The 15536-nt window shown below is 40.3% G+C and overlaps 1 protein-coding gene across 1 annotated transcript; it reads left to right on the top strand.

The window, feature by feature from the left end:
- Nucleotides 1–2864: 2864 nt before the first annotated feature.
- Nucleotides 2865–12141, top strand: LOC104159058 (aromatic-L-amino-acid decarboxylase-like; the record flags this gene model as incomplete). The annotated part of the gene is made up of 3 exons (XM_009696866.1): nucleotides 2865–3065; nucleotides 11217–11330; nucleotides 12022–12141. Coding segments are annotated over exons 1-3 (435 nt in total), but the record flags the coding sequence as incomplete, so codon positions are not given.
- Nucleotides 12142–15536: the final 3395 nt, after the last annotated feature.

Raw genomic sequence — 15536 nt, 5'->3', positions numbered from 1 at the left:
CCTCCAGTTCTTGGGAAGAGCTATAGTTAGCAAATAACAAGTAAGATCTCAGTGATTATCTAAAATGTGTATTTTTGTCAAACTGAGTGGACAAATTTCAGTTCCATGGTCACAGGCTGAAACCACAGAATGTGTATCTGATGTTTAGATCTGAATTTTATTTGCTTATCCTGATACCCAAAAAGAACTTTGTCCAAACTGCTAATAATAAAAATGACAATAAATTATTTCAGCATACTATATAGGAAAAATATGATGCAAGTATTTCTTGGAATAGAAAGACATTTCAGATGAAAAAAAATCTAGGTGGTAAAAAAATGGTCACAAGCTATGTAACATAGTATCTATGTTGTGATAATATTATAAAGTAATTTATTTTTGTCTGTGTGTTTGTGAGCTGTTTTGAGCTTGCACACAATGCTATTTAATTTATGCCATTTGATTTTTATTCTGGGAGAAGACCAAGCAATCCGCAGAAGCTTCTATGTTAAATGATGCCCTGTGTTTGATTGATACGAAGTAAAGCTAGAGAGTAGTATAGTGGTAGTCTTATGGGTTCTGGCATGGTACTGACAGTGCATTGTACCCACAGACACAGGATGAGATGTTCAGCTGGATCCATGTGTAAAAGTCTGTAGGAATAACTGTAACTCAGTGGTGAACAACAGTAGTGCTAGAAACACCAAATCCTCAAATTCGGAGTCAGTTCAGTCTCGGGCAACTCCCACTAATGTCGCAGTCATGGGTTAAATTCTTATTTTCACAACTTTCATCTCTGAAAAAAGAGAAAAAAATAACAGGTTACCATGTGCACATTCTTTGGCGTGTACTATAGCAATGAACTGAGGAATGAAGTAGCATGAAAGAAATAATGATAGCATAAGTTAAGAGTTAAGTTAGAGAGACTTTGAAAAAGAAGTGAAACAGTACAATATTTAGGTTTCTTCTGGCAAAAATGTTTAAACCAAAGAACTGAGCAGCCTCTGGGTGTAATTAGATTGCTGCCACAGAGATGCATATTGATTGCTACAGTTCATGCTGACTTATTTAGAAAGTTTATTAAAATTTTGAACTGCAATCAAAGATGTGTTAAATGAAAATGCACATAAGATTTGGGGAGTATTGAAGAAATGGAATAATCCTGATTGTAAAGGAGTAGAAACAAAACTGCTTGCTTAAGCACAGTATTTCAAAGGGGAGATGACACACAAATCTGCCCACCAGCATCCTCTGAGGACTGTAATGACTACTGGTAATGTGTTTCCGGCAACTTAGTAGTAAGGTCTGAGAAAGATCCTAATTTCCTTTCAGAAAGGCATAGAGGGAGCCAAATAAACACTTACATGATTAAAGAGAGTAATATAAGTCTAACAAAATAGCAACAAGAAGAGCTATTCTCTGGAGGGCTAGAAGTCCCTACTGTGCAGATCCTTGCTTTCCCAAGTGGTTCATGACCTACAGCAGCACCCTGCCTTCTTAAATAGCAGCAGCAGCTGCTCCACACAAATCCCAGATCTTCTATTTGTAGCAGCAGAGATGTCTCTAGGACAGTGTTTATCAATGATGTCTTTCTTTTGTAATGTGACAGTACTAATTAAAATATAATAAAGCCCAGAAGGGTCTCTCTTTTCTCAAAAGGATGTCCTCAGTTATAACTATTTAGCACAAATAACTGATATCTAAGAAATTGTCTCTTAATGACGTAATATTCATATTGTGCTTAATACATTTTTTTCCTTACAAAGTGAAGATCTGAAGGTATGTGAAGTAAGCATAGTAATTCCTTACACCAGCAGTGGGTATCCTTGTTTCACTTACCAATTTTCTTACTAGATCCCAAGGAACAGTATCACTCACTCAATCTGAGTGTACAAAGCCTCTTGGATGCTTTTTAGGCACTGTGGTCTCAACCTTGTATTCACTGAGCACTCAAAATGTACAGCCACATACAGTAAAAAAGCCGGGCAGGCCAGGATGGCAGAAGCAGGCAGCCTAGCAATATGAATTTATGTTTGCACAGCACTTTGCAGGCAAACTCCAGCTCATCTCAGCTGAGCCATATATCGCCTTGGGTGTGCTTACACAGTCTCTGCCTAGCTCAAAGCCCACTTAGAGCTCCAGCCCAACATCTTGGAAATAGGGACAGCCCCAGGTAGAGCTTTCTCCCATCCTCCTGCAAAATATAGTACACATCAACTCTTAAGTGAATTCTAATTGAAACCTCAGTGAGAAACAAGGTTTTGTAAATGGCATAGCATGTGCATTTACAGTGAAAGAGTAAAGAAGCTAGATCTTAGGCAAGACAGGACGCAAGAAGTAAATAAAATGACAGGGCAGCACAGTGGATTACTGTGATAACTATCATTATTATAGCTTGATATTATACATTATAAAAGAGACACACAGCATGCTATTTTCTTAGACCTCTTCTTTATAAGGCAGGAGGAAGTTGATTATGTGCCACATAACAGTGCCACATCTTTCTGTCAACCAGCAGCAGTAGCGATTAAATCTGTGATTTCTGAACCTTCATCAACGTGCTTCTACTTCTCTTCTGTACTAAAGATACAGCCTGTCTGTATTAAGCTAATCTACATCATGACCTAGGCATCAAAGATTTAACAGCATGATTTACTTCTATGCAATGTCCAGCTAATACTGGAGTGGAGCAGAATGCAACGCTGAATGGGCATTGGCCTAATATGCAGAAATAAAAGCGTATGGTCTTTTCAAAAAGGCCATGAGAGTCATCTTATATATCATCTGAATAACAGGTTTAAAACTGGTAGAATTTTCTTTCAGAAGTGACTTTTTTTTTTTTTTTTTAGGGTTTTTCTGATAATAAGTCCTAAACTCTGATACCCATGGATGCTGCAGAGTTCCGCAAGAGAGGGAAGGAGATGGTGGACTATATTGCGGATTACCTGGAGAAGATAGATAAAAGACAGGTCTTCCCAGATGTGGAACCAGGATATCTAAGGCCCCTCATCGCGGACTGTGCACCCCAGGATCCTGAGAGCTTTGAGGATGTCTTTAAAGACATTGAGAAGATCATTATGCCAGGGGTAAGAAAAATGGATCTGTAGTATAATGTTCAATATTGCATTTCGGTTTTCAAAGACTTTAAGAAAAATGTGGATTGAAGGCTGTGCAGCTAGACCTTATGAACATAAGTACCCCCACCAATTAGCTTTTAGAAGGCTTTATATGTATAGTTAAATATGATCTAACACTTTACACAACTAATGTTTTCTGTTCTTGCTAGAAATAATCAAATCATTCTTTTGCTTCTTGTGAGGCTTGCTTTTGGAAATAATCCCCTTTCCTCCCTTGAACTGGTTAAAGCAAAGCTTCCTAACTTTCAATTTCATGTGATATTTTTGCTACCTGCAAAGCACAGTAAATATTCTATAAAATGGGATTTTTATTAGTCTGCTGTGCTTAAAGTGTTCTTTCAAGCTGATCTTTAAATGTTAAAATTCTCTTAGGAGACTGCTTTTTATTACAGAGTTGACTAGAAAGGATTCTGCCCAATACTTGTTCTGTTGACTTACTCTCTTAAATGTCAACTGCTTCTAATACCTTTTAAGGCAGATGGCCACTACCTACATATTAGTCCTTGAATAGATCAGTGTTGGACAGATAATGCAGAAAAAGCATCTGGCATTTGTCCAGTTCTGAATCTTTCTTGGTTTTCCACGCATGGTATACCTTTTTTATTTTAAATATATGCTTGTCTCCTAAGGCCTCTAAGTAGCTTGAAGAGGACTGGATTATTAGTAAATGTTAATGAGGAATCTCTCCTTTGGATCTCTGCAATAACCAGTTCGGGTTATTTCTCTGGATGTGGCTAGGTGATATGATTGCTATGTGACTGGACATGGAACCACTGCTCTGCAAATGTGTTTAGTCAGTGTACTATAATACCAATTCCTTTTCATTGACCAATGTAAATATTTGATATTCAATATGACTTTATCTTGTTTCCCTTGGAGCCAGCCCTGCTGTCCTTTCACAGACAAAAGCTCCACTGAAGTCAATGGAAATCTCTGCACTCTTCTCAAAGATTTGTGTATGAAGTCTTCAATCCAACAGAATTAAATCACAGCAGAGTAGATAAGAACATTACGTTCAACACATGCGAATACTTTCATTGCTGCTCATAGATACAATTGCCTTTTCTTTTTTCATTGAAGGAAAACAGTAACCAATTTTTTTGTCTATGAAGTAGAACAGAAAACACTTTGCTTTGAACATTCGGGAACATTCAAGAAAATAATAACAAATTAAAAAATAAGAGATGAATCATTTGAGAATAGAAAGTGAGACATTGAATTCCAATTATGTCATCAACATGTCTTGTTCCCTCTTAACTAAATTGATTTTTTCTTGATATTTACATGCCCTACAAATAAATTTACTTTTACAAAGTGAAACATTCTGAAGAAGAAATGTTCTATCCAAAACTTTACTCTGATGTGAAATGTTAGTTTTTATGACATAAAGAGCACAAGTACATAAATCCCAGTTCTTATAGTAACTCTGATTCTGCCTGTGTTGTTTATACTAAATACTGAAGACTCACATGAGCACAGAATCACAAAGGCACAGTATAGCAGAGGTTGGATGGCAACTCTAGAGATCATTTAGTCCACCCCGACTGCTCCAGGCAGTTAGAGCAGGTTGCTCAGGACCACGTCCAATTGGGTCTTGAATATCTCCAAGGATGAAATCTTCATAATCTCTCTATTGTCCTGTTCCAAAGGTCAACCACCCTCACAGTAAAAAAACTGCTTCTTATGTTTAAGTGGAATTTTTTGTAATTCAATTTGTACACATTTCTTCTTGTCTTGTCACTGGATACCACTGAGAAGAATCTGGCTTCATCTTCTTTACACCCTCCCATGAGGTGTTTATGCACATTAACAAGATACCCCCTGAGCTTTCTGCAGGCTGAACAATCCTGGCTCTCTAAGCTTCTTGTCATATGACAGATGCTCCAATTAATTTTATCTCCATGACCCTTCACTGGAATCACTCTAGTATATCCTTGTCTTTTGTGTACTGGAGAACCCAGAACTGGACACAGCGTTCCAGGTGAGGCGTCCCAGTACTGAGTAGAAGGGAGGGATCACCTCTTTTGGCCTGCTGGCAACAGTTTTCCTAATGTGGCCCAGGATGCTGTTGGCCTTGTTTGCTGCAAGGGCACATTGCTGGCTTGTGTTCAGCTTGTCCACCAGGACCCCCAGCTCCATTTCTGCAGAACTGCTTTCCAACCAGTTGATCTCTGGCCTGTACTGGTGCAGGGGATTATTCCTCCTCAGGTACAGGATTTTGCATTTCTTTGTTGAACTTCATGAGATTCCTTTTGGCTCATTTCTGCAGCCTGTTCAGGTCCCTTTGAACTGCAGCATGACCATACAGCATATCAACAAACACTCCTCCCAGTTTTATATCATCTGCAAAACTGCTGAGGGTGCACTCTGTCCCATCATCTAGGTCATTAATGAAGATGTTAAACAGCACTGGCCATGGTATCAATTCCTGGGGTACACCACTAGCCTCCAGCTGGACTTCATGCCACTGATCACAGCCCTATGAGTCTGGCAGTTTAACCAGTTTTCAGTTCACTTCAGTGTCCACTTATCTAGTCCATATTTCATCAGTGTGTCAGTAAAGATGTTATGGGAGACAGTACTGAAAGTCTTAATGACGTTCTGTGCCCTCCCCTTGTCCACCAAACCAGTCATCTTGTAGAAGGCTATCAGGTTGCTTAGGCATGATTTCCCCTTCATAAATCTTTGCTGCCTAGCCCAAATCACCTTCTTGTCCTTAATATGTTTGGAAATAGCTTCAAGGTTCCGTCATCTTCCCTGGGATCAAGGTGAGGCCTGTAGTTTCTCAGTCCTCCTTCTAGCTCTTCTTGAAGATAGGAGTGACATTTGCTTTTTTCCAGCCCTCAGAAATATTCCCCAGTTCCCATAACCTTTCAAAGATATTTGAGAGTGGTCTCAATGACATTATTTTCCAGCCCTCAGAAATATTCCCCAGTTGCCATAACCTTTCAAAGATGTTTGAGAGTGGTCTCAATGACATTGTCTAGCTCCTGCAGCACTTGTGAGCACATCCCATTAGGCTCCATGGACTCATGTATGCCCAGTTTATTAAAATGTTTCCTAACCTGATCCTCCTCCAAGTGAGGTCTTCCTTGCTCAAAGCTCTTCCCATGTGTCTCAGGAGCCTGGGATTCCTGAAGGCAAATTTACCAGTAAAGCCTGAGGTGAAAAAGGCATTGAGCGCCTCAGCTTTTTCCCTGTTCTTTGTCCCCAAGTCCCCAACCCCATTCGGCAGCAGACCTACATTTTCCCTAATTTCCTTTTAATGCTGATGAACCTGCAGAAGCCTTTCTTGTTGCCCTGCACATCCCTCACCAGATTCAACTCTAGATGGCTTTGGCTTTCCTAACCCTGTCCCTCAGGGGACGTACTCAGACAATGTCTTAATACCCCTCCTCTCATGGGTCACCTGACCCTCCTGGCTTCTCTTATATGCTTCCTTTTTACATTTGAGCATTGTCGGAAGCTAATTGTGCATTTGTGAAGGCTTCCTGCCACTCTCACTTGACTTCCTGCATGTGGGGTGAATAATTTTTGAACTTCGAGGTGGTGATCCTTGAAAATCAACCAGCTCTCCTGGACCACTCTTCTCTCCATGTCTGTCTCCCATGGGATTCTTCCAAACAGGTCCCATAACAGGCCAAAGTCTGCTCTCCTGAAGCCCAGGGTTATGATCTGCTTTGTGCCTTTCTTCCTGCTCTCATGATCCTGAGCTCCACCATCTCATAGTCACTGCAGTCAAGGCACTCTGACTTTCACATCCCTGACCAGTTCTTTCTTGTTTGTAAGTATGCAGTCTCACAGTGTGTCTCTCCTCATCAGTTCCTCCACCGTTTCTTGTGTTAGGAAATTATCACCAATGCACTCCAGAAACCTCCTGTACTGGTTGTGCCCTGCTGTGTTGTCTGTGCAGCAGATATCAGCTTGGTTGGAGTCCCTTGTGAGGACTATGACCTGTGAACATGAGGTTTCTTCCAACTGTCTGAATGCTGTACTCATGTAATTCTTCCTGATGGGGTGGTCTGTAGCAGACACTCACCCGAATGTTGCTCATCTTGAAATCTCCACCAGTCCTGACCCATAAGCTCTTGACTGGCTCAATGTCCGTGCCTAGGCAGAGCCCCATGCATTCCTGCTACTCTCTTGCATAAAGGACCACTTCATCCTTTGCTTACCAACTCAGTCCACTTTCCTCCCTTGATTGTGGATTTTGATCTCCTTCCCCCATCGTTCTTAATTTAAAGCTTTCCAGCCTGTCTGCAAAGATATTTTTGCCCCAGTTGTTCAGGTGGATCCTTCCTAGGAGTTCATCCTCAAAGAGGGTCTTACTGGTCTTAAAACCCAAATCGCTGTTGTCAACACCAAGGTCAACACTCAGCTTGCTTGGGTGCTTCACCAGACACAGCAGGACTCCCAGCCCATCTGCAACGAGGGCACTGAACCTATTCTGTAGTTGCAGGTCTGCAGGTGGAACAGAAGCCTTCCCTCTAGTGCCAGTAGTTGCAAGCTTCTTCCCGTCACCATTGTGGGACTCCATTTCCCAACTCAATAAGCAGAGGCTGTGACTGCCCCTCCTTTGGTACGTTTGGGGGTTCAGGTTCTTGTATCTTGGATACCTTGTGTTATATCTCGGGGAAGATCCACTCGGTCTCCTTTTTGTCATCTCTGATACTGCACAATCTGCTGACCTCTTCATGCTGTGTAAAACACAGACCCTACACCAGTGCATACCTCCTGCAGGCTAAAAGACCATCTCTCAGTGCCCCAGCCCTGGCAAGAAGCCCCATCATCCCTGCAGTCCCAGGCCTGCAGAGCTGCATACTCCCTTGTGAGCTTAGTCTGGGTTGAGACCTGTGACATGGTAGTTGTTCCAGTTGCTGCTGGGGACTGTGCCCTGTGGAGCGTCACCACCAGTGCAGAGCCCGTGTATGCTAACCTTAGCAGGGTTCTGGACCTCTTCTGCTCATAGTGCTGCATCTCTTGGCTGCCTCTGTTAGGTGTGCTCACAGAAGCTGAAGTGTGAAAACGGTGGTGCTGTACAACCACATGGATGCAGGGAGTATAAGAAGACTTGTTCATATTTGGTTGAGAAATCTTTAAAATTATTTATAATTGGTTTTGGGGACTTTTAAAATTGGCTATAGAGACAATCTACCCCCATTATATTTTCCCTTAATCTTCTTCCCATCTTTTTCCTGACAAGACTAACATTTACAAGTACATCTACTGTTTTTCAGCTATAGTGCTTTTCCAGTGTTTCACCAGGGAATGTCTTATCTCCGTTTTATAAATGAGGAACTGGGCTTCTTCAGAGAGAATAAGTAATATGACAGAGGTCATAAAACGTTGTTTTGCCCATAAGCTATCTGTGGCTCATAATCTTGTTTCCTTCACGTTGACATCTTTACTATGTTAGTTGTGTTCAGAAATTTGCTACTTATTGGATGACTGAAAATGTGAAAATGGTGTTCCTTCAGAGAAGCAAAGATCAATTAATTGTGTAAAGCAATAATGCAGTATCCATTGCTGTCTTCACCCTATAGGAGCACAAGCATTCTTGAGTGGTAAAACTTCTTTATGTCCACTAAATGATAATGACCATAATGGTGTTAAGTTCCTAATATTAACACAGGGACTGAGGGAACAACTGCTGAACTCTGATCTCCACAGCAGGAAGCCAAGGTGGAAAGGATCTGCATATAAAAATATCAGTGGGAGTCACCTTTCTCTCTCAGACTTTCTTTGTTCTCTTGAAATATATCTCCTCCTTTTTTAGAGCCCAAAATGATCAAGTTTAGCGGTAACTGCAAATAGCAGTACTGAAAATGCTAGTTTTCCTCACATTGGATCCATTAATCTATGAACTTTCAGCTGGAGTACCTGTGCTTAGTGTGTGGTAAAGGAATACTCTTTCTTAGACTAAGCAAGCCACAGAAATACATCCTTAGAAAAAATCTAGGAAATAAAATGTCTCTGAGAAGCATTAGAGGGGTAATTACTGAACCGAAGACACTTGTGTATCACTGTTTATCAGCAGAAGGCTGAAAAAACAAGCATCAATTATGTCATGCTCTTTGCAATATCTGACTAAGTGTGTCTCTTCCAACATGGCAAAAGAAATGAATTTTACAGCTGCTTCAAGAGAAGGGGGAAGGGGAGGCAGGAGGAAGAACAGCAGCTGCACTTGCCCTAGGGATTTTGGCTTTTTTGCTTTGTATGAGTGGTGCAACTGGAATCTGCTGTGTTTCATCAAACAAATGGCTCCCAGCAAGTAGGCAGTTTAACTTGATTAACCCAAGATGAATGTCACAAGTCTTACAGATCACAGAGGATTAGAGCTGGGGAGATGAACAGTGGCAGCCCTGCCTCATTATGGACGTCAGTGAAAGTCTGTGCATGTGGGACCTATCAAGGACTGCTGTTTATTGGGTGCTTTTTTATCTGTTTGTCATTTTCTTGTGAAGAACCAAATCCCATCCCATTTTTTTCTGATTTGTGAAGGAAGGTGTTTGCCACAAGTGTTCTAAAAATTTGCTACAGCAAAGAAAGAGATCCTGACCAGATGTAAGAGATGCAGCTAAAAATGTTCGCAGTGGCTTGTCTTTGGATACCTGATTTGAGCAGGTTTGGACCTAGTGACCAGTAAAAGTGAAATCTTGAATGTACCAGGTGCAGGGCTAGTTTAGATAGTGGAAAGTTGTAGTGGATAGGAGCTGTTTTCATATGAAAGAGACAGGAGCGTCGGAAATATTATATATGATCTACTACAGCAGAGAAAGTGATATCTGATTCATTGGGTACACAAGAGTTAAGACAGCTTCCTCTTAGCATGGAGCAAGCCCCTTAAAGAAGAGCTGGTTGTTGGCATGAAGAAGGTTAGAAGAGGAAATAAAGGGATATTTGCAGCATGCAGAACAGTGTGGTACAGTGATCCCTGAGTTAGCTCCAGAACCAGAAACCTTATCACGGACTAGGAGAGAGGGGAGTGTGAAACGTAAAATTCATCAGAGGTGGGAATGTAGAACAAAACAGTAAGGAAACACTGAGCTCAGGCAAGAAAGAACGTATGCTCTTACCATCCTCCAATTGTAACAGAAGAACTCCAGCGTTAAAAAAAAACAGAACAAAACGGTGTAAGAAAAGGCTAGGCTTCAATAACTCAGCAGCCTCTGGATTTCCAGCCAAAGAAAGATCTTATACACATTCTGCTGAATTCTTGCTTATAGTCCATCTAATCCTCTAGAAGTACTTTTTTCTAAAATTTGCATTTTATCTTGAATGTGAAAGCTGTTTTTGCCAAACATATCATGTCACATTATTTCCACTGAACTTGCAGTGTGACAGTATTTTTCCTGTTTTCAAATTTTACTAAGTTGGAGTTATGGAGCACTATCACGTATCTCACAGATCCTTAAAATTGTTTAGATGCTGCATAAGATAATTCTAAATATTGCTACTGCAAGACAATTGACTACAATTTGTGCAGTTACTGTGTTGTCTCATATTAGTACATATAAAGTGGAATTGTATATAAATCACAACTTGTTACAGGGAGATGATAGTTTAATTCTCTACAGAAAGTATTGGATACTGGAATGGATTGTTTCATTTTGTGGTGAGGAGCTGTTGGGCTAGATTCCGTGCCTGAATTTTAGCAAATAACTCCAGAGTGTGCGCAAGAGAGTTCTGAGGTCCTGTGCTGCACTGAAGACACTCTTGCTAAGTCAGTTGCATGACAGAGATGAAAGAAAAAAATACTGGAGAGTCCCTGAAAGCAGAGGCTCAAGAACAGTGCAGTGCACAGAAACTGATGCTGCCACTGCTCATGTAATTCTTGTCTTCTAGGCAGACAAATGGAGAACTCTGATTTTGGAACTGTTGGGAGGTGGGGGCAAGACCTAATTTATTTCTAATTTGAGTTGAAGATAGATAAAAAATTGAGAAAAAACAAGGTAAGCTTTTCTAAAAAATGAGTTCCTGTGTTACAGACAGGTAGCTGAGAACTGTTAACTGGACCGAACCTCTAATTTTTCTGATTTTGTGACAATTTGTCTCTGCTTCCGGCATTAGTTAAAAATGCCTGTTTTTCCTTTAATACAGGTGACTCACTGGCACAGCCCATACTTTTTTGCCTACTTCCCTGCAGCCTCTTCCTTCCCAGCTCTTCTTGCAGATATGTTGTGTGGTGGAATAGGATGTGTGGGCTTCTCTTGGGTAAGTTTACTTGGGTATGCACTGCTATGTGGTAATGCTGCTCCACCTTCCCAAGATTTTAAGCATTTCAGTAACATTCTTCAATGAAATTACTGATTAATAGCAGTGAAGTCACAGGACTATTTTTATAGGTAAATTTCCTTGACTAATTAAGTGTTTTCACATAGACATCGTAAATGACTCCAGGAATAAAAGGCTATTTCCTCTTAGAAGTTTTGCCCTTGAAAAATCAGCAGCACCTAGAATTAGTGGTAACAGTGCAAACTTGCTGGTAATTCATTAAGTAGTATGACTGTTGCCTATCAACCGGTGTTGTTACTTCCTTTATTGTCTGGATGAATCGAAAATTGTGTTAAAAACCCCGACATTCATATGAGATGGGCTCTTCTCAAAAGAGTTTGGTACTTGATGTCAAATAAAAATATGCGAGATGCAAATCCTAGCTTTGACATTTGATAGTCATAGTTCTATGTGAGGCCCAGTTTGACATTTTTCTAATAAGTATGTATAAGCAACATCCACAAAATGATCTTCGAGTCCTTAATTTAACTGGTGAAGTTAGTCAGCTAGTCTCTTCCTCTGTAGTCAAAAGACAGAGAGAGAGAGAGAAAGAGTTATTCTTGCTCTGGTAGATCCTATTTCTCTTTGTGGTCTAGTGAGGTTATTCCCTCTGTTCTGTTTTTCAACACAGGCTGCAAGTCCAGCTTGCACAGAGCTGGAGACTGTCATGCTGGATTGGTTAGGGAAGATGATTAATTTGCCTGAAGAGTTTTTAGCTGGGAAGGATGGCCAAGGTGGAGGAGTCATTCAGGTAAGAGAGGACATGAAAAAAGAATATAGGATGAGTTTGTGGACTTTATGGTTTTGTAAAACCTTCTTACCAAAACATTAATAAATGAAAGATAAATTTTTTTTCTGCCACATGGGTTCTTTTCAGATTTTCAGAAAGACTGGTGCTCTGTGAGAATGTCCATAGGTGTCCATAGGTGGGTAGGATCATTCATGCAAGTAATGGTTTTGTTTTCAGAGCAGCTGAATTGTGAAACATTCTTCTCTGTGAAGAATTGCTAGTAGTTCAACTTAACAGCACAATTTGGGCTTAAAATTCAAATCATAATGTTGAAAAATTGGACGGAAACTTTTATTTGTTGATGAAGTGAAGTGAGCTCATACTTACCAACAACATGCAGCAATGTTTCATGGCTGAAAATAGAAAAAAACTTCTTGAAATATATCTGAGCATTTTGAGAGGAGCATCATGAAGAGTGGTTACAAAGGCTTCCATGAAGTCCACTTTATACATGTGCAATTGTTTACTTTAGTCGGTTTCCAAAACAGCCTTCTTTTTTTTTCAGAAAAAAAAAGAAGTGTCAGAGATCAAGCAATGGATAAGAACATAGGAGGGAATTTTCTATAAGTAGAAATAACAGAGTGTAGTAGAATGTCTATCAATCTTTGCAAAGATGTTGAAATTATTTTAAGAAGTTTTCCTATATAACAAAATTAAATTTTGGAATCATAGAATGACAGAATGGTTGGGGTTGGAAGGGACCTCTGGAGATCATCTAGTCCAACTCCCCTGCCAAAGCAGGTTCACCTAGAGCAGGTTTCAGAGGATCACATCCAGGTGAGTTTTGAGTATCTCCAGAGGAGACTCCACAGCCTCTCTGGGCAGCCTGTTCCAGTGCTCTGCCACCCTCAAAGTACAGAAGGTTTTCCTCATATTCAGATGGAACTTCCTGAGTTTCGGTTTGTGCCTGTTGCCCCTTAACCTGTTGCTGGGCACCCCTGAAAAGAGTCTGGCCCCATCCTCTTGACACCCACCCTTAAGGTATTTATAAGCATTAATGAGATCCGTTCTCAGTCTTCTCCAGACTGAACAGACCCAGTTCCCTCAGCCCTTCCTCATAAGGGAGATGCTCCAGTCCCCTCATCACCTGCGTTGCCCTCCGCTGGACTCTCTCCAGTAATTCCTTGTCTTTCTTGAACTGGGGAGCCCAGAACTGGACACAGTACACAGTACAGAATATTATAATAAAATGAAGAGCTGCTTAAAATTTGAACCTAAATAGTTCTATCAGTAGATAATACAATTTTCAGACTACACTGCAGTATCCAAAATAGAACAAAACCCCCCAACTTTGATGTTGACTGCTTAATGAAAGCCTACAATGTCTGAACAGAGCATTTGTACGATAATGAATATATCATCAATGGGAAAACTTGCATCCATAATAAAGCTATATTGTTCATCAGCCATGGCTCCACTAGCACATGGTCTTTCTGCAAATGCACATTCTGGTCACAACTATTAACCTAATGAAAACAGATCTGTACTATGAAAAAGACTGAATCTTAAATAATTGTTCTGTTCTCCTTCTATAAACACTGGAGTCTGGTCATTGGGGGCCAGGGCACAATCCAATTTATCCTAAGATAGGCTTCTAAAATACATCTGAATTACATGCTAGAAGTGGGGGCTTCTTTCCTTGGTCTCAGCTGCAAATGCCTACAGCATATTCCAATGAATTCCTCCTAACATCTTCCCAGGCAAGTATGAATTTAACCCAATTGCTGTGATTCTCCTAGGCGGAGCTGTACCTACACCAGTGTATTTCCAGTATAACTCTTTACTCATCTCCTTCTCTGTTAGGATCTTTATCATTACAATTACTAGAGAGGGGGGATATTCAAGAAATCAAGCTTTCATCATGCGTCTCGGCAATATTTATTTTGTACCAGTGAAAGCAAGCAATTATTTTTTCAGCAGGAAATATTACCCTTCCAGGCTGACAATGCTGGATTGCCCATAATCTTCATCAGAAACCAGTCAGTTTCAAGAATCAAAATTGGACTCTGTGTTCCTGCTTACGATGAAGTAATTTGTGCTGCAGATCTTCTTGTCTTGCTCTTGAAACAATAATGATACAAATAAGGGTGCGCAAAGCAAAGACAACATGAGCGTGTGAAAGTGCCAGTCATTCTCTTGGTAAATACCAAGTAATTATTGTGGTATTGGGTAAAACTGAGCCTCTGAAAATTGGCTCTTAATTGCATTTGAAAGTCTATGTCAATATGAAGCACTTTGTTGTTGTGTGCAGGATGACACTTGAAAATGGCAAAAGATGAAAGAAAATTTCAGTTCAGAGCTCTGGTGGACATGAACATCAGCTCTTGCTGATATTTCTTCCGCCTCTTGAGCCTGTTTGCTATGGCAACCTTTGTGTGCTTGCGGTAAAAGGAAAGGTATCATCATCCTTCACTTAATGCAGAATACAGCATTCAAGAGGAGAAAAAAACAGCTTTTAAAAATAAGTGAGAAAGCAACTTTCTTCCTGAAGCTTGTACCCTGCTGTTCATTCTAGATAAACTGCTGAAAAATGTACCTACTTTGAATTTTAAAGAGTTTTGTTGCTCTGCAAAGAAAAAGTATTTTAAAGGTGAAACAAAATGAGACTCAGCTGATCTTTGGCCTGGCAAGGAACACTGCTGATTTATCTTTCTTGTCAGTTAGCCAAGTAGTTCAAGAACAAGGGGTTTTTTCCCTCAAAAATATTTAGTGCAAGACTTTGGTGCCAAGAGAATACAAGAGCCTTACAAACCAGGTTCTGCAACCACTGTAAGCTTCAGTATAAAAAAGGTGACTTATGGAAACTGAGGCAAGGTGAAAAAACCTATGTCTATCATGAGACATCCAAAAGTATTTCCAAGTTGCTGGATTCATGTGCCTTCAGGCTGTGTCCCAGCTGTATATCAGGAGGGAAGATTCAGCTGGGCAACAGATCCTTTCCTTTTCATCCTTGTTTCTGTGTAAGGAAATACATACAAGAACTGTGGCATACACTGACCACACACCAGCCAGGATGAACAGCCAGGATGCCAGGACATCCTGTGGCACTCCTCAGAAGGCTGAGGCTGTTCTTGAGCCTAAGTAATTTGGCCACCCAACTGGGCACTCTCCAGAATAGTGGGGCCTTAAATTTCCAGATCTCAAATTAATGCCTTAACCTTTGGAAATTCCTACAGCCATTTTCTTTTATATATTTGTGCACATTTCTTTAATATGCATGTTCCTTACATGTCCTGGAAAGACACGAACAGTTTTACAGGTTACAAAAAGAAGAAGAAAAGCACCATTTTCTCCACATATATTTGAAGATTTTCATGTATACCCTTAAATATATATTTTACCTTTAAATATATATT

The sequence above is a fragment of the Cariama cristata genome, unplaced genomic scaffold, assembly GCF_000690535.1.
Source record: "Cariama cristata isolate BGI_N322 unplaced genomic scaffold, ASM69053v1 scaffold8623, whole genome shotgun sequence".
In the NCBI taxonomy this organism is placed as follows: domain Eukaryota; kingdom Metazoa; phylum Chordata; class Aves; order Cariamiformes; family Cariamidae; genus Cariama; species Cariama cristata.
The sequence above is the reverse complement of the archived record's forward strand: the minus strand, read 5'-3'. Positions and strand labels throughout refer to the sequence as shown.